This window comes from Rhinolophus hipposideros (genome assembly GCF_964194185.1).
Source record: "Rhinolophus hipposideros genome assembly, chromosome: 5".
Lineage (NCBI taxonomy): Eukaryota > Metazoa > Chordata > Mammalia > Chiroptera > Rhinolophidae > Rhinolophus > Rhinolophus hipposideros.
The window spans coordinates 51924828-51945195 of record NC_138051.1 but is presented as its reverse complement, the minus strand read 5'-3'; the positions used below and the strand labels follow the sequence as shown (position 1 = coordinate 51945195).

General features: G+C 39.5%; 1 protein-coding gene across 2 annotated transcripts in view; it reads left to right on the top strand.

The window, feature by feature from the left end:
- MYO1E (myosin IE) overlaps positions 1 to 20368 on the top strand; it is a 171143-nt gene that overhangs the window by 71080 nt on the left and 79695 nt on the right. For both annotated transcript variants that reach the window (XM_081047466.1, XM_081047467.1), the window contains 2 exons: positions 15310 to 15397; positions 18294 to 18383. In XM_081047466.1, the coding sequence (XP_080903592.1) occupies positions 15310 to 15397; positions 18294 to 18383 (178 nt within the window). The remainder of the gene's footprint in view (positions 1 to 15309; positions 15398 to 18293; positions 18384 to 20368) is intronic.

Genomic DNA, 20368 nt, shown 5'->3' with positions numbered 1-20368 from the left:
CCTCATGATCTCACTACACTAATTCCATTGACTGGATTTTCTGTAAATTGGAAGTTAGATCTAAATACTTAATTAGATGCAGGTTAAGACCCTTTGGAAGGAATACTTGGGCAATGATGAGTTTGGGTTGCTTAACAGGAAATGCTTTTGTTTGACCCCAAGTGGAGGTCACTGGCCAGTGGGTGGGTGGGTGGGGTCGTTTTCTTAACTGGAATTAAATGAGAGAGTAGAGGATGAGTTTTCTAATTCAGTCCCTTGCTTTTTCTCCTTCCTTCTGGGTCTCCAGTGAGGCAAGAAAGAAGGGAAGCATGAGCTTCACAGTTTGGAAGCTGCCCTAGTCTTGCCCAACCCATATCTCTCGCACTCACATCCCCCTCAGTCTGTCCCTGCAGGATACACCTGCACTGTAGCAGGAAATGGATCCACTTCTAGGATCCTTTTTTCCAGCTGCTCAGGTAGCAACCACCTGAAGACCCTGCTCCAAGGATTTCAGTTGGGGTGCTTCAATTTAGATGGTAGAACAGGGAGCTGCTTTGACTTCTGATGCTAACTACCCAGAGTGAGGCCAAACATCACAAGTTAACTTGGGGCACAGTCTTCTCCAAGGTTGCACTCACTGCAGACACCAGAGGTGGTGCCCAGGTACCCTCACTGCTGACCAGCTAGCTACAAATTCAGAGGTTCCCACTACGCCCTCAGGGTCAGTAATTTACCAGAATGACTTGCAGAATCATGAAAGCACTGGACTTATGAATACAACTTTATTATAGCAAAAAGATACAAATCAGAAACAGAAAAAAGTAGAGACATGTAGGGCAATACCTGGGAGGGGGCCAAATATGAAGCTTCTGGTTGTCCTCTCTTCATGAAGTCATGAATGGTGTTACCTCCTTCCGGTTGCAGTGTGTGAGCTGGCGGTAGTGTCGCCAACCAGGGAAGTTCACCCGAACCTTTGGTGTCCAGAGTTTTTATTTGGGTTTAATCACATACTGCCTGCATGGTTGACCTTTAGTCTCCAGTTCCTCCGGTGAGTGGGGGAGAGACAGGACTTTTACAGTGCTTGGTAAAGCCCCCATCATAAATAATATTGTTAGACTATCTCAAAGCCCCCAGGCAAACAGAGAGACTCCCATCAGGCAGGACATTCCAAGGCTGTAAAGATTACCTTCCAGTAGCCAAGGGCAAAAGCCCAGCCTCTCTTTATGATAATTCTTTATTGCCCAAGGTGGGAGATTTGCCACCTCTGGCATGCCATGGTTCACTCTTAGCAGCTCTATCATCCTGAGCAGCAAACCCGACACTTGTGTGAGCCTCACTTTCTCCCTTTGCGAGTGAACTGATGGAGCTGATGACCTCTGAGGTCTCTCCTGGTTTTGGAGCTCTGTCTTCCAAATGATGCCAGAAGAAAAGGAAGGCAGGGATATGCTGTTGCGGGTAGAGAGGACCAAGTTTGCAGCCAGTGACACTGGGAGACCTGGGTGCTTGTTCAGCGAGGGGCTGAAGCAAATGCTGCCTGCCTGCAATCATTTGTGAACAGAAACCAAACAAAACTCATTATCCTGGGGCTGGAATAGAAGCCTGCTCCTTGTGCTAAGTAAGGGGCTTTTGCGGTAACTGGAAAGACTAGGAATTTTTAGTATCATTGAATTAGAAAATAAACAAAAAATTAATGATGACCTATCCTTTCTGGTGTTCTTTTTAGACCTTCACCTCCCAATTACCCTGGTGTGACCATGTCTATGTGACGAAATGCATTACTCTTTAGATGGGATAATACAGCACATAGAGGCAGTATTATCAGTTTACTCCTGATCTTACTCATGGTTTTCAAAGAGGTGGATATGCTACAGGATGGACTGGCAGCTGACTGTTTTCGGGACGAGAAATCAGTGTAACACACTGAAGTTAAAAAAGAAAGACATCAAAGAAGGAGACGGGCTGCTTTCTCAAGCACAGGCCTCCACCAAAGCCTTGGTCCTGAGTTTTGCGTGTCTACAGACTTGTTGGGTCAAAATAGCTGGAACTGAGCAGCTTCACATAGACTGACTCTGGCCAATCAAATTCACAAATGAGTATGAATTAGAACCCACTTCAAGAGTTTATAAGGAGAATTCTGCATATGGACAGCACAGCTGATTATTTCCCTGGAACATAGCCCACGAGGGGAGCCAGATTACCATTAGAGGGTTGAACTCAGAACAAAGGAATAATATATTAGCTAAGGTCATCAGATCATGGCCCCACCTCTATCTGGAGGCAGTGAACTCAGGATGTTGCTCTATTCCTCAGCGCAGTCTATTCACTCGGGGGAAACCCATCATTTCTGATATTTATTTTCCTGTCCTGACTCTCTGTAGGTCAACTCATTTTTATTAACCTACACTTTCTCCTGCCAATCCCAGCCATCCATTAGATTAAGTTCTAGTCAGGAAACAACACACAGGATTTCCTTAGATTTGTCCCCATTTTCTCCAACAGTCCACTGGCAGACAGGTCAGGGAGAGTGTCTACCCATAGATGCTTATTTCATCCACCATGCCTTGTGTTCCCTAATCAACTTTCCAGGGAGAAATGTTTCCAATTCTGAAATTGTCTTATTAGCTCAGTGGCTGTGCAGCTCTCTGGGCGATACATCTAGAGATTCTGTTTCAACTAATTTATGGTGAGCCCAGCACATGAATATCTTTTTTCAAGCTCCCCATTTTATTCTAGTTGGGAACTAGATGAAGCCTCCTGAAATCCTAACATCCCAATCACCTTAATGGTGTGTTGAGCACCATTAACTAGTCCAGGGAAGATATGCTTCCTAAATGCCTGCCCTCTCCTCAGTGCTTTCCATATAGCTAGGTCATCTCTTTTCATGCTCTCAACCACCTGGGTGCCAGCATTTCTATTTCTCTAGGTTTCTTCCAGAAAATTAGGTTTAAGAGAATTCTAAGAGCTTCGAACTAGTAAATGGCAGAGCGTCTATTTGAACTTAGTCCTGTCTGGCTTCAAACCTCATACATGTTCTCAATACCCTACTGGTAAGTGACTCTCTGTTTCAAATGTCCCACATCTCCATGGAGGTGTTAATAGCTGTCACATACTATGAGACAAGGTCAGGACATTTGGCGAGGTTGGTTATCTTGGACTTAAGCTGCTATGGTAAAGTCAGCCCCCAAAATACAGCTGCTTTCTTAAACCTAATCCTTTATATGTTGTTGGCCATGTGCTCTCTGCAACCCAGGAGGCTGGTGATTGTCTTTGCCATCAGCTGAAGGACAGACAGTTGACAAGCAGATGGACATAGTGAAAGAACACAACCTTACTGATATATGCATCTTGATTTCTTACCTAGAAGTAAAGGTGCATTTATACACTAGAGCGCCATACCTGGGCCATTTCTTCATCTTGCTTGACTTGTTATCCCTTGACATGTGAGAAAGAAGTATGTTTTGATCCAGGCATTTGGTGCATTGTCACTGAAGCCCTCATCAACTGAAGAAGCCAGCAGGTTTACAGATATCCCTGCTTTTCACCCCACAGTATATTCCTTGCAAGCCATGGAGTTATAAATGTGTACATTTATCAAAGAGATCTTCATATGGTATATAAAATTATGCATATTTGTCACATAAGAATAAAGTGTCAGTGTATTGTAAAGTTGACTGATACGAAATAATAAAATTCCAATAAACCTTATATAAGCTTTTAGTAAATATTAATTTTGTTTATTTTAGAATTTAGAAAATCTCTTGATACAAAGGGTTAATATCTGTTTAAGAAGCTGTCTCAACAGTTTAAATGGATATGTTATTTTGACAAATTTATGAGGAGACATTTAAATTATTTGAGTTCTCAACTAAAAGTTCAGACCATTCTTTATCAAATGGGCATTAAACTATCTTATTATGTGAAGACATTAGAACTCCAATAATGAGGATTGAGAGAGCCTGTATTTCCAAGCGTGGTCTCTTCCCCGAACTGGGGAGTGGAGGAGGGCTCACAAATTAGGGCCTACTGCCTGTTTTGGTCAGTAAAGTTTTATTGGAACAAAGCTACACCGATTTGTTTCCATATTATCCTTGGCTGCTTCTGTGCTACAGTTGCACAGTTAAGCTATAGTGACAGAGCCCATATCTGGGCCATCACAGGAAAAGTTTGCCTTAAACCCCAATGATCACTGTGATAACCCCACTTATGTGATATGCTAGCATCTCAAATTTAACAAGTTCCTAATGGCTCTTTTCATGTTATCCCAAAATTTATTCCTCCACCAACCTTCTCTTCCAAACCCCGTTGTCAGATGAATGCTCCTTAACTATTATGTCATTTGTGTAGGTCCCACTTCTGCTGAAGTATTTCATTGGCTCTCCATTGCCCAATAAAGTCCAGAGTTTCCTGCTTGGGACACCTCTAACTTTATTTTCTGCTACTCGAACCAAATTGCTCTACTCTTTATCCTCAAACGCGTCATGTTCGTTTCTGTTTCCAAGTTCCTGCCTAGATTGGTCTCTCCGTCTGGAGTTATCCCCCCGCTCAAGGCTTTCTCATCTACCTCAACCCAGTGATCTCTGTCCATCCTCTAATTTCTGTAGCCCCCAATATATGCCTCATTTTCATCAACTGCTTAATATTATTAGTTTTAATTTGCATGTGCTCATTTTAAGTAGTTTCTTAGTCTTTGATGACTGAAAGCTGGTGTTAGGCATCTTAGTTTCTCTAGTACACACAATACATGTTGAATGATAATTTTGAAGCTGAAATACTTGTAATAAGCTGTAAGTACTATTTGCATTTAGAAAAAGGGGAAGTTAGTTTGGACCGAAACAGTCAGCAAAGATGTCATGGAGGTGCTGGAACTTGATTTGGGTCTTCCCAACAGGATGTGTGGAATGAAACAAGCATGAATGGGGTCGGCCTGTTAGCTCAGTTGGTTAGAACACAGTGCTCCTAACACCAGGGTTGCCAGTTCGATCCCCACATGGGCCATTGTGAGCTGCGCCCTCCACAACGAGGTTGAAACAACTACTTGACTTGGAGCTGATGGGTCCTGGACAAACACACGTTTAAAAAAAAAAAAAAGAAGAAAAGAAAAGAAAAAAAAAGCATGAATGGCTTGATAGCTTCTGGAACTCATGCTGTGTGATGGGGGAAATAAGGAGGACATCATTGTGGTAACTAAAGAAGATTTCCATTGACAAATGGCCCTTGCCGATTACTTGAAGGCCTGAATTGGGTCTTCCACATCTGTTTCTGTATTATAGCCACATAGCATTTGTGCAGCAGTGCACAATATGTTGATTTGGGGAAATAAGATAGATTGGATGACAGATACCTCCTTGAATGGCAGCCTGGGTGATCTGCAGGTATTCCTGCAGGCCTTGGTAAGGTCTTTCAGGTCTCTGAGAGGGACGTGATACTACAAAAGGTTGGTTCGCAAAGATAAGTCTATTGGTAGAAAAGAGATGGGATCTTGAGAGAATATAGAAGTCCAGTGAGTGATGAAGGCCTGCTCTGAGTTGGAAAGACAAAGAGAAAACTGATGTGTGACATTCAATAAGCCTGTGAAGGAATAAAGGAGTAGGAAATGAATGTGGACTCTGGGCAGTGCCAACAGAGAAATGCAACAGCTATGCCGCCTTAGTATCATTGACAATGATGAGAACTTGAAGACACAGGTAGGCAGACACCTGTGAGGCCAGAAAATGAACAGGCTATATCTGCTTAGCTCATTAATCTTCTGTGGTCCAAAACCCAGAATTTGCATTTGTATTTTAAAATTACATATCTGATATCGTTGGATCTATCAGAGACATCTGTGCAAATCTATTTAATAAAATAATCATGGTGTGGTAAAGGGGAATCAGAACCAGCAAGATTTCCTTGAATTCTGTACCATGTCTGTATCACCAGATGAGATCATGGCAGTGTGGCCAGAGGCATTTCTGAAACCCTTGCCAACGATCTTTGTGGAGACTTCCAGGACCTTGCAGAACATTTATGTGGCAGTTTTATTGCTGCTATCAAGTATAGTCACGGAATATGGAGTACAGCACATAGGGAATAGAGTCAATGGAATTATGACAGCTGTATACAATGTCAGAAGGGCAATAAATTGGGAGGGGTTATCACTTTGTGAGGAGTGAAACGTCTAACTAATACATTGTTTTGTACACCTGAAACTATAAAAACAAGAAAAAAAAATTGAATTCCTATCACTTTTGGCCTGCATCAGCTCCTGCTCTCCTAGCCTGTTTTAAAAATGTCATGTCAATATAAAAATACCACATTTCGTGCAGTTTCTAATTTTTTTGCTTGAAATATTCTGAGGCCAGTTTTTTTCTGGAGAGTAGGGCATTCTGTCTTTAATGTGCCCAACACTAGTTTGCAAAGTCTTGTAGGTTGTATCCTGAATACATGCTGAACGAGTATTTCTTAAAGAATAAAAGACGTGAGAGAGATTTTGAAAGTACATCGAAAGGATTCGGTGACTCACGGAATATGAGAATTTTAGTAGCGGAAAAGGAGATAGTTGGGACTATTGGATCTAAGATTTCTGACTTATCTTCTTCAAAAGACATTTTGGATTTGAAATCCCTAATATTTGCAGTAGTGAAGATTAAAAATTAAAAGATTTTAAAAATCAGAGTACCTCTAATTTGGCTTGTGTCTCATCTCTATCTAGATACCAACAAGTGTCTCATGGATTCTCAAGCTGTCTTCCTGCCTTTGATGTATTTCAGGAACTGTTTATTAGTAGTATTGGAACGCTTTTCTGCTTCTGATGGTCCACCCAATTTCTTGTTTATTCCAGCAGCATTGGCCTTTGAGGCTTCCTGGTCCTCTGATCTGGTTTTGGGGGCCCTGTCAGTTTTGGGGTTTGCATGAGGACGGCCCTCTGGCTGTGGGTTTAAAGATCAGGGGCTCAAATCTACCCTTTCCCCCAAGCTCACTGCGAATCTTACCTTCTAGCCTGTGTGCTGAAATGCTTTTATCGTCAGTCAGAGTGTTACTCAGGAGGGCTGACTCATTAACTAATTAACATATTATCCATAATCATAATAGTTAACCTTTTGGGGAAAGTTGCTTTGTGTTTCAGCATCTTTTATTTATCTATCACTTACAACCTGGCAAATGAGGTATTCCTTCCCTGCTTTTTACAGATGAAGCTGAGTCTTAGAGAGATATGAAACATGGTAAACATCTCGCATTTGAAATATGGAAAAGCCATGCTCCAAGCTAGGGCTGCCTGGCTCCACTATTAAATCCTTCCCACTTTTCTCTGCTGCTTTGAGCCAGCAGGTATCCGTTTATCTGGTTAATAATATGTTACTAAACACAGTCATATTGTGCAGTGGAAAGATCCCTGGGGTTGAGTCACGGGGTAGATTCTATGCCCTTCTGTCTGAAGTGTGTGACCTCTGGAAGTCTTGGTCACTTCATCTGCAAAATGGGGATTAATACCTTAAATGGATATAAGGAAAGCTGAATAAGGAAAAAAACATAATTTTTGCAAATTGTTGAGGAGTGATATAAATTATCTGCTAGTAACATTAAAAGGAATTTCCGAGTTAATAAGTAGCGGAGCTAGGGCTCAGACGTGGCCTCCAGACTAAACGTTGGGTTCTTCCTATTTCCTTAGGCTGGGCCAGGATGAGCATTGCCAAGGGGTTGTTGTCTTGGCAGTGCATAGATGAAAATTTTATCTGCTTGACAATAATTGATTGCGAAGAATTAACCGCTCTTTGTTGTTTGCACACTTTCCTCATTATGTTAAAGACTGAGGTTTTATCATTTACTCAGTAGTTTGGCATGACTCTTTGATTTTGGATTTTATACTTTTAGCCATTGCATGTCCTTGAGAATTTATTCTTCAGTGTCATTCCAAGGTCTTGACAGATCACCCCTTTCTCTTCAAGCAACAGAGATGCTTCACTTACTATTTTCCCAAATCCAGGAGGGCTGCAGGAAGGGAGTGTGTGAATTGAGTCTTTGGAGAAAGCTGTCCAGAACCTTCTTTGATGTGTTTCTCATTCTCAGTCACATCTTGTGATTACAGTGGTGCAGGCTATTATTTGTTAGTTCCAACTGTGTGTGAGATAATAACTGTTTTTGGCAGAAGCGTTACTTAAAGGGGTGTGTGTATCAATAAAGATTCAGGAATGGTTTACAGGTTTGACTATACTACAAACTGTGCTATTCATGGAGTTACTTTGGGAAATATTGTTGATTTTTATTGAATATCTAACCCATATGCGGATTTTAAATACATACCCTCATCCGAAGCACTATAGCTCAGGCTACTGAGTCAGAACGTCTCAAGTCTTTTCCTAGCAATGTCACTCACTAGCTATGTGTTACTGAGCAAGTTGCTTACGTTTCTCATCAAAGAATGGGGATAAGAATAGTACCTACCTAACAGGGTTATTATTCATATAAAATGATTGATATACGAGGTCTGACAATTAAGTTCATGAACTTGTTACAATGATGTTGCTAGCCGTTTTTGATATCAGAGGGATTATTTATTATGAATTTGTACCAACTGGATGAACAGATAACCAGGTTGACTATTTGTAAGTGCTGAAAAGGCTGCGTGAAAAAGTTAGACGACCTCAACTTTTCACCAACAATTCATGGCTCTTGCATCACGACAATGCACCAGCTCACACGTCACTGTCTGTGAGGGAGTTTTTACCCAGTAAACAAATAACTGCATTGGAACACCCTTCCTACTCACCTGATCTAGCCCCCAATGACTTCTTTCTTTACCTGAAGATAAAGGAAATATTGAAAGGAAGATATTTTGATGACATTCAGACATTCAGGACGTCAAGGGTAATACTACAATAGCTCTGATGGCCATTCCAGAAAAAGAGTTCCAAAATGGTTTTGAAGGGTGGACTAGATGCTGGCATCAGTGCGTAACTTCCAAGGGGAGTACTTGGAAGGTGACCGTAGTGATACTCAGCAGTGAGGTCTGTAGCACTTTTTCTAGGATGAGTTCGCGACCTTAATTGTCTGACCTCGTATGTAAAGCCCTCACAGTAGTCCCTGACGTGCGTTAAACACTCAATGGACACATGCTACAATTATTACACTCAGAATATTTTAGTTTGCTCCTCTCTTTTTATTGAGGTGTAATTGACAAATTATATTAGTTTCAGGTGTATAAGATGATTCAATATTTGTATATATTGCAAAATGATCTCCACAATAAGTCTAGTTAACATCCATCACCATACATAGTTATAAAAAGTTTGTTTTCTTGTGATGACAACTTTTAAGATCTGTTCTCTTAGCAACTTCCAAATCTGCAATGCAGTATTAACTCTAGTCACAAGCTAAATATTACGTCCCTATGACTTATGTATTTTGTAACTGGAAATTTGTACTTTTTGACCTCTTTTACCCACCGCCACCCACCATCCACCCCCTCATCTGTGGCAACCACCAATCTGTGGTGGTCAACCACCTGTCTCCTTTGGAATTGATGTTATTTCTCATCTTCTGGACTATTTTCCAGTCACTGACATGTTCATCTTTTATAACTCTAGAAGAAGAAAATACTATTTTGTTAAAGCTGGACTTGTATTTTTTTATCCTTGTGTTATAACTTTTGAAATACAAATCAAATTCAATCCTAATATGACCCACTATCAAAAAAGTGGGGTCTAGGAGAATAAATAGCTTGCAGTGGGAATTTTCTGAACTTCACTGTCTTGTTAATCTCCTGGTATGTTGACACAGTTGACCCCAATACCCTTGGCTTGCCCTCCATCCTCCTGCTTCTCCTTGTGCCTCTCTAACCTTTTCATCGTGTTTTGGTGGGGAACTTTTTCCTCAGTATGTTCCTGAAATGGCAATGGTCCCCCATTTAATTTAACATGCTTTGAGCTGCCAGCAACTGAAATCTCATTCAACCTGGCTTAGAAATTAAGGAAACTTGTTATCACTCCTAGAAAAACATGCAGAGGTTATGCCGTCCCTATGTTCAGTGGTCCACTGACGCCACCAAGGACCCAGGTCCTTTCCGTGTCTCTGCTTCACGGCCTACACAGCTGAGATGGATTCCCCTTGGCAGTTCCAGGTGAAAACCAGTGGCAATCAGAAAGTAGTGTTCTCCCTTACTCCCTTCCTAGAGGAGAAAGAAACCTCTCCCATTTGTCCTTCCCTTCAGTCTAATTGGGCAACTTTATTAATATGGACTCTAGACATTGCTGGGAGGATCCGATGCAGATGGTCTGTGCTGAGGGGGGGGCCAGCATCCCATATGCCTTGTGTGCCAGGACAGGTGCGAGAACCAAATCAGGATATTATCAGGAAAGAGACGATGGGGAATAGTGCTTGAGTGGGAACGAACAGTGGCCACCACAGTCCCCAAGGTCCCAGTGGAGCCTGTGCTCGATCACACTTTTCCTTGGTAATCTCACTCACTCACACCATTTCAGCTCTCCTTTACAAGCTGGTCACTCACACCACTTTATCTTCATCCTGAACCTTTTCCTGTACTTCAGATACATTTTAAACTGACAGCTATCATTTCTATCAGCCTCTGATCAAGACAACTTAAAAGGAAAAAAAATGCACACACACAATTGATATTATCAATGATATTAGTCTTTTTCTGAACCTTTTAAGGGCAAGCTCCAGACATGGTAACTTATCACCCCTAAATCTTCCAGCGTGTGGTTCCTAAATACAAGACTCTGTCCTGTATAACCAGTTACAATACTCCGAATCAGGACATCAGTGTTGGGACAGCACTTCCACCCCACCCGCAGACCCCTTTTCCATTTTGCCAGTTCTCTTCTAAATGTCTTTCCTTTTTACTCCAGGATCCTATCCAGGAATATTTGTTAGTAATCATGTTTCTTCAGATGCCTTCATTTTGGAAGAGTTCCTCAGACTTGTGCAGTGTTTTCTGCTCTTTGCAGATTTAGGGGTTCAGGCATTAAATTCTGTACCCTGGGTCTGTCTGATGGCTCCTCGTGACCAGACTTGGGTCATTCATTCTGGGCAGGAATGTCACCCTCTAATGTGCTGTCTGTCTGTCTGTCTGTCTCTCTCTCTCTCTCTCTCTCTCTCTCTCTCTCTCTCTCTGTCTCTCTCTCTGTCTCTCTCTCTCTCTCTCTCCCGCCTTCCCTCCCTCCACTCCCCTGCCTGGCTAACTTTACCTGTCTCATTGAGACTTAACTGGTATGACTTGACTTAATTAGTGTGACTTCCTTTAGGAATCCTCTCCTAGCACACACTCCAATCAAGGATAGATGCCCACACCCAGGAGTTGCTACAATGGTATCCGCATTTCCACGGCATTATTATAGCGTTTGTGCACTCTTCTTTCCCAGGAGGCAGTGAGTTCCTCCAGGGCAGGGGACACATGTCATTTCAGCCTCCAACCTAAGGCACAGGGAGTGGCTTAGGTGATACATGTTGGGTAAACAAATGCACATACAAATTTTGTTTTAAATTTTTTTCCTTCTAACATGCAAACATATACAGTTGGAAAAACATTTCAGTTACATTAACTTGATCAGTTATAACGGAACACAGCTACTGTGGTAAGACCCGTAGACATACTTTGAGACTAGGAAGGGGGATTTGGGAATAGACTGATGAATTTTCCAACAGTAGATATGGTTGACTCTACTTAGTCTATGGAATATCTCTGAAAAAATATAACTGAAATATTTTTACATTTGCCAGAATAAGTTGAAGTGAATTGAACACACCATTGATAATTAAGGGAGAAATAACCTTTAGAGGAAGAAAAACAATCACAGTCTGTCGTGCGGGGCGGCCTGCGGGGTCTTTGCTCCCGCTCCCCACATAAGAACGCAGGACATGGTGAGGCCAAAAAGGAACACCCACGGAGCCATAGATAGGGGAGCCATACCACTATACTCTCGCTGGCGAATGGTTTGGAGACACAGGAAGCAGGAGCCACACTGTCCGCAACCCTCACTGCTCCGCTTGCTAGCTCAGCCACCATCTTCTTGCTAGCCCCCATTTATTGCCAGCGTAGCCACGGCAGTTATATTAGTGCCCAATGGCTCACTGGTTACAGCTGACGGCCAACTAGCCACAGCTGGTGGCCAGCCATTCACAGTTGATGGCCATTTACTACCTGAGCCAGCACTTTTCTATGTGAGGCCGAGAGCCTGGAAACTGCACCCCTGGCTCTGTCCCCACACAGTCCTTTAATTCAATTATTAATACACCCTTGTATATTAATTAGCTTCCCCCGAATATTCATGCCATTTCTTTGAAATTGTAGTATTTCTACATTTTTCCATTTCTATATCTAGCACACACAAAAACATTACATTGTTTCCTATTTGAATTTATATTTCCTGTCTTGACTTTATTTTAAATTTGCTTGGCTGGTTGCCAGTCAGCTATGTAAGATCATAGGAGTTTTGTTAAAAATTCTTATTTCTAGGCCTTGTCGTTAGAGACTGGGATTCAGCAGGTCAGAAGAGAGGCCTAAACATGGGCATTTTTAAAGTACTTTGAGAATTTCTTATAGGCTGCTGGATTTCGGGACTAATGGGGGTTAAGGCACATATACTTCTAGAGTATTATTTTTTTTGGTTCACTTTAGAAGTCAAGTGAAGGCAATTAAATTTAAAAAGGCTGACTGTAATCATAAGACAAGCAAATTGCTCGAACTTCTCTGATATATATGATATATATGATTTGTGTGATACCTTGGGTTTTTAGTCCAGGGTAAGAAACAATATTTTCCCATCCCTAAAGGGCTGGTATAATTTTGTTTGTATATACTGTAAGCTTCAAGTAATGTTGCCTAACATTCCATTATTGTACCATACTCTGGGCAAATTACCGGCCTCTGATCAATAAAACTTCTTTTTAAGTGTCTGTAAATTGAAACCAAGAAATGAAAATTCCGATCAATGTTCAGTCAGAACTAATTATTTTAAATCTTCTGAAAAATATCACAATTACTAAGAATATGGATGTCATATTATTGGACCTGGTGTTTTTATTTTAATATATGAAATGAGTTACTTCCCTTTATTACCTTTTTCTTTTGCTTCCAACAAAAGAGACAAAATATTTCATGTCTGATCATACCATTCGCCAAAGACAGAGTGGGGGAATCACTATACTTTTATTTCATGATTTTAATAGAATTTGTTATTTTTTTCCTTCTCTCTTTCACTTGCACACACACATACATGAACACACACACATTTGCTGAAAGGAATTCTAAGATGAAACTCATCGTCATATATGAAGTTGAATAATCTAAAGAAATTGATCTTTGTGGATTATCATTGTAATGTGTGATACCACTTTTTCTAGAAATGCTTTTTTTAAAAATCTGAAATATATGGGTAATTGCCAGTTTCAAAATGGAAGCATTAAGAGAAATCACATCAAAAGAAACAAGAGTCACCCAAATATCAGCACCCCCCAACAAGTCAGAAATATTTTTTCCCTTGTTCCATTTCCATTCTTGTCCATACATTATTTTTACATAGTTGTAATTATGTTATAGATATATTGTCTTCAGCTTATGTTGCCACTTTAGTTTCATTGTCTTTATGTTTCCACATAGTTTTCAAATTATTTTAATTGTCTGTGTTATCGTACATGGTGGTGGTACCATAGTACTCTTGGACTTTCCAATATTGTTGAATGTTCACGTTAGTTACAAAATTGAAAAATGGAGTTTCGTTGTTGACAAAATCTGTGCTTCATATGAGCAAGAGTGCATTTTTTGACCCTGGATCTAGCACATAAATCCTCTGATTGTATGGACCATTTAAACAGATAATTTCCTCATGGAGCTGAAATATTTACTAGATCTGTTTGTGCCTGTGAGTTAGCATATTCTTTGTAAATGGTGTGTTCCAGACTTGCTGGCTTTCTGCTTGCCACCGTATCTTTCTTATGAAATTTCAGTTTGGTTTCTCTATTCATGTGACCCAGAAGCCAGGAACTGAGTATTAATATGATAAATGAGTTGCATAGATGGATTCAAACCTTTGAAGTCCTCAATGAGTATGGTTTCCTCTTTCTTCCCTATAATCTCTAATTAAACATGTATTAGTTCAAAGAAATTGAACAAAGTTCTGCTATGTTTTGCTATGATGGCTACTTTAATCTTGTATTTGTTTTCTTTTGAAATATTAAATTGTTCCAAAATATATTTCAGTTTCCTTAGGAGGTCATCTGGTTAGGTTGTACCCTAAGCAAATGTTTCTTCTTGTCTTAAGTAACTAAGCAATTGATAATAATTCATTAGGTTGGGTGCTCAGAGAACAACAATTGCTCTGTACCCTAAAATTATTGATCACCAATTGCAAACAAAAATACTGTCTGAATTTTTCAAACTGAATGCCACCATTATTTTATATGCAATGGATTTCTTTAATTCTATAATGGTAACACAAAGGCTACCGATAGAGAGATGAGAAATCTGACTGACGTAAGCATATTTTGAATTGAGTGTTTTGAATTGAGGTCATCATCAATTCAAGGGGATTTTGAAGGAAGTGTAAGTATTTTGAAGAGCAGATTATATTTTAACAAAAGGGTTTCCCCATGCAGTAAGGCCACCAAGCGGAAGGTAGTCTTTGTTATTCAGGATATGATTAATATTGCCTCATCATTTAATTTTAGAACTTTAATTTTAAAGTTGCTTGCATTTGTTCAGACACGTGGGTTGAAACCTGAGAGTGTCTACTTTGCTTTTTTTTAATTACAGAAGTAATGTATGTGTTGCTAAATATTTGGTAAACAATGAACTGAAAGAAGTCTTCCATGGTCTCTTTTCCTTTAGCAAAACATCTGCCAATATTTTGTGTTAGTTCTAGTCTTCTTTCCTTATGTACTACTTTTTCTTTACATTTTTGTAACTATGTTTTACATATAATTTGAAATGGATTTCTTTTACTTCACATTACTTCATATGCTTTTTTTTCTGTGTTTACAGTCTTCATGTCAGTTGTAATTTCTGCACAATACTCCATCCTTCTGATATTCCCTAATGTTCCTCAGTATGTCCCCTTATCGGGCATTTAGAATGCTCAATTCCTGTGCTGTACGTGATGATGATTTTCCAGACTCTGGTCCACACACCATGTTAATATTATTCAGATGAGTCATGGAGGTGAGCTGATCCTGCCATGATTTGCCTTTCTCAACCAGTGTTGTGCATTTTTTACTGAATTCCTTTCTGCCTGTTTTCTTTTTTGTTTTGGGGTTATTGTTGTTGTTGTTTTTCAGAGGGGAGGGAGCTAGTTGTAAGCTACTTAATATGGGTGGGTATTTTTGTCTTTCTTTCCTCAGTGGTGAAAGTGGTGCTGGAAAGACAGTGGCTGCCAAGTATATCATGAGTTACGTCTCCAGAGTGTCTGGTGGAGGCCCCAAAGTCCAGGTGAGTTTGTGACGTGGCCCATTTTGAGACCCTGTTTTATATGAAATATTAGAGGATCTATTTGCTGTTTGAAAAATAATTTTTCTTCTACAGAAAAGATACTGGTTGGTTTTATAACCAAGAAACTTGATATCTCAAAGAAATAGCATTTTATGAGATGGAGATGCCTAATATAGAATGAGCTCCTACAAATCAATGAAAAGATCAAAAATCCAAAAGGAAAATAAACACAAAGAGCATAAAAGATAACTTATAGAAAAGGAAATGTAAATGACTCATAAAACATGAGAATTTGCTCACCCTCATGATAATAAGAGAAGTGCAAATTAAAACTATACCAAAAATCTATTTCTTAACTGTTGGAATGGCAAAAATTTTATAGTATTTTAAACATTCTGTAGGTAAAACAAAAAAGAAATAGGGACATAATCCTTCTCAGACATTCCTGGTAGGAGCATGAACTAGTATACTTTTCTGGAAGGATTTCAGCAAAATCTGTCAAATCTACATGCATGTACCTTCTGACTTGTCAGTTCTCCTTAAGAGAATGTATCCTTTAGATGTACAAAATGATACTTGTATAAAGTTATTTGTTGTGGCATTTTTTGGAAATGTAAAAGACTGGAAATAAATGTTCATCAGTCTAGGACTGGTGAAATAATTTATGGTTCATAATACAATTGAATATCAGCTATAAAAAAAATGAAGCTTCATGTACTGATAGGGAATGATCTCCAAGATATATCATGAATTGCAAAAAGCAAGGTTCAGAACATTTTGTATAATGTGCTGCCATTTTGGGATAAAAGAGGGGATAAAAGAGAACATATATCGATCTTTTTTGGGTATGTATAACATATCTCTAGAAGGATATATAAGCAACTAGTAAATATTTCTTCAGGGAATAAATTGGGGAGCGTGCAGGAAGGGCATACTCTCCCCATATACCCGTTCGAACCTCTGTTTTAAATTATGTAAATAAATTTCCAATTCAAGAAATTTACAAAAATTTTTAAATGGAGAGAGAGTGAGAGAGAAAAGAGGGAAAGGAAAAAGAAAGGTATGGACTAAACATGAGGAAAGGGGTAAGACCCAGAGCATGAGGACACAGGAGAGATGAAAGATAAGGAAGGGAATACAACATAGGCAGAGAAGCAGTACATTCAAAAGGACAGTATGAACAATGGGATAGACAAGTTTCATCTGACTTTACAGTCGTACATTCTGAGGAATGCATCGTTAGGCTTCTTGCGCCTACGCTACACGCCTGTGCAGCATGTTATTGTACAAAACAACACGAGATTAAATCAAGCACAAGAGAAAATGATGCAATCGAGACGCAGTATGAGGCTGCCGCTGATGTAACACAGCATACTTTGCAACAAACATTTTTGTTTTTGTAAGTAGAAACAGTACACTCTACATAAACCAGGAACTTAACTGTTTATTATGTACTGTACATGATAGTATGTGCTGACCGAAAGGAAGGTCTAGAGCACCACCGTCCAGTAGAAAGATATTGCATGTCACATGTGGAATTTAAAATTTTCGAGGGGTGGCCAGTTAGCTCAGTTGTTTACAGCATGGTGCTATTAACACCAAGGTTGCCGGTTCGATCTCCGCATGGGCCACTGTGACCTGCACCCTCCTTAAAAAAAAAAAAAAAAAAAATAAGATTGTGCCAAAATGTAAGGCAAGATTTAAAACAAAAAAAAATTTTTTGAGTAGCCACATTTTACAAAAAGTAAAAAGAAGCCTATGAAATTTAATTTTAAAAATACATTTTATTAAACCCAGCATATCCAAAACTATCATTTCAGTATATAATAAACACAAAAAATTAATGAGATAGTTTACATTCTTTTTGGTACTAAATCTTTGAAATCCAGTGTGTATTCTGCCCTTCCCGCACATCTCATTTGGGACTAGCCATGTTGCAACTCAAAGCCACATGTGGCTCATGGCTTCCATACTGAACAGTGAGTGCAGCTTAAGACCTACACTGATATGGTGCATTCCACTTGTGTTTTTTTTTCATTCATGTAATCACACCCATCCCTAGAGATTGACAGGGAGACAGGAATCCAGAATGCTGTTTTATGGGTGTGCTGTTCCTTTACCTTAATTTTGTTCTTTCTCTTTTCTCCAGTGTGCTTACCACAAAATTCTGTTGGGCGTCGTTAGTGGATGGATGGATAGATAGATACAAGCAGAAAGATTCTCAGTTAACAAGTCAATAATTAAAGAATGCAAGAGACAAGGAAGAGCCTTTCTTGTGTTATATCCCTACGAGAAGCTGAATGTTGATCAATGTATAGGCACCTCTGATCAGCAAACAACAGATATAAAAGATTGGAAAAGACCCACAAAGTTAAAATTAATTTTACAAAGAAAAGCAAAGTTTATATAAATCCATGGGTTTTTAAAGGAGAGTGAGCAGCTTGGAAGTAATGTTTCTAAGCTTTGAAACTAACCCCATAGGAGGAGCACCCAGAATTTTCTCTGGTGCCATTGCTAACGACATGTTGCTGGCCAATGGAATTTCACTTTCCTTCCTGCGGGCATTCCTGACACACCAGGGAGTGCAGTCTAAAGCTGCAGCATCCAGTATGGAAACCCAGTCTGGGTGGTAGACGGTTATTGGTGGCACCCTGGCTCTAGGGAATCCTGTATTAAGTCAAGGGACTTGGAAGACATGAATACACAAACAGGTTAAGACCTGTAGAGAGGAAAGAATCTTCCAGAATTCCCAGAATCTTCCAGAAATTCCAGGGACATAGATTTGACACCTTTCACCTCCCCGCATCCAGAACCTGGATCCTTAGGGAAAGGTTGGCTTTCCCCGCTGTGGTAGGCATTTGCACCTTCCTAACCTCTGGTCTCTTTGCTGTGACAGCATGTCAAGGACATTATCCTGCAGTCCAACCCACTGCTGGAGGCCTTTGGGAACGCCAAGACTGTCCGTAACAACAACTCCAGCCGATTTGTAAGTCTCTCCTCTTTCAGAAAATGTCACCTGATTGATGCTGTTGATATTCCTGGTTTAAGTCTGGTATCCCCAAGGAAATGGGAGATTTGCACATATTATCAGGAGGCTGCCTTTTCGATCTTTTCTTTGTGTTCTCTAGCGGTGTGCATTTAGGCTTCCATTTGCCCTTTGACTAAGTTATTTTTGAGCCCTAGAATATAAAGCAGATAATTTTTGAAAACAGTTCTCATCTTGAGTTGCCTTACTAAGGAAAATAAAAATGGATAAAAATGTCAGCTTTGGTGCTAGAGGCGTTTGCTTGGTGCCCTGGAGAAAAGTCCTTCTTTCCCAGACATGGACATGAGTAGACTAAATCGCAGGCCTTCTGCTTTGCTTTTGCTTCACAGAGCTGGGTCTGTGGACACTGAAAGGAGCAGACACTTTCATCTGGCTCCTTGGAGAGAGCCTTTCTCCTCTTTGTCAGCTGAGTGAGCCCACTGCCTCCCCCACCCTGCATAGCTTAGTGCATTTGTTTTATGTATATTCATGTAACACGATGACACCCAAAAGGGATTGGACTTAACCTGACAGATTGCCTCCTAATTGGCCCGTTTACCTAAGGTTAGTCGAATGTATTATCATGAATTCCTATGAAAACATTTTTCTGTCTGCGTGTCTCCTGAGAATTAGAAGGCTGGCAAAGATGAAAATGAATATATTCCCCTTGACAAATTCCACATTTACAAAGAAATGAATATTTGCCCAGTAGCTTTGATTTATGTAGATTTTGCATCTTATCTTATAGATTATGTCTGGCGGTAAAGAATTCAAGGAGCCATCTGTGAGGCTGATTCTGGACCATTTTAAAATAAATAAGTGGGGATTTTGGAGAAAAACAATTTTTTTTTTCACCCTTCTATTTTGGAAGATAGCTTCTATTTCCAAGAGAATTCTTACTAAGTTCTCATGCAGTAATTAAGTTCCCTGGTGAGCTATATCTGTTAGAATTGCCCTCACTTTCCTTGCTGTTCAATATTATTCAAACTACTCTTTCGTTGATATCTCCTATTTCCCTGCTCAATGCCAGAGGTGTGTTATCTTGAATAAGTTCCTAAGTAATGAAATAGGAAAGAAGATGTGAATGATTTTCCCTTTGACCTTTTTTCCCCTAGTTGTCGATCTCAATCTGCCTTGTAAAAATGCACTTGACCAAATGTAACTCTATTGCTACTCATCCCCTCTCTTTTGCCTTCCTTAAAGAGCAGAAAATAATTAAATCAATTGTTTCTCTGCATTTTTCCAATATAAATTATTCTTGGACAAGGAGGATACATCCTCCTTGCAAAACAGAACAAAAATACCCAGCAATTATTTTTCTGATTAGAAAATGTCCTACAGCCCCTCGGGAAAGATGGGAAAGAGTATGGAGCAGTAATTCACACACACAGAGTAATGTCTGATGGGCATCAAAAGATGTTCTCAATAATAAGGAGAGAAATGTAAATTAAAACCATATATCATTTTCTATCTCTCAGGTGGGAGAACATTAAGGAGATTGATAATACCAGAGAAAAGACACTATTGTTTGAATACAGACACATTTCCTCTGGAGAGCAATTTAGCCATCTTTATCAAAATTTAAAATGCTCATTTCTTTGACCCAACATGATTTTTAGGGTATAATATCTGAGCTAATGATGAGTTATTTAAAAACATATTCATAATATATTGTTGAATTAAAAAAAAAAAACAGGTTACAAAACAATATTTGCAATATGGTCTCATTTTTATTTTTAAAGGCACATTATATAAAACATAATTAAGGTAGCTATAAATCAGAGTTTGACTATATCATTTTAGTGATTAGTAGGAGATGGAAATGATATCAGGATGGGATTATGGGTAATTTTACTTTGAAAAACGGACATATAATATGAACAATAAAAATTCATGTTTCCACTTATAAATCTTTTCAAGTTTTAAGAACTGTATTATAAAGTATT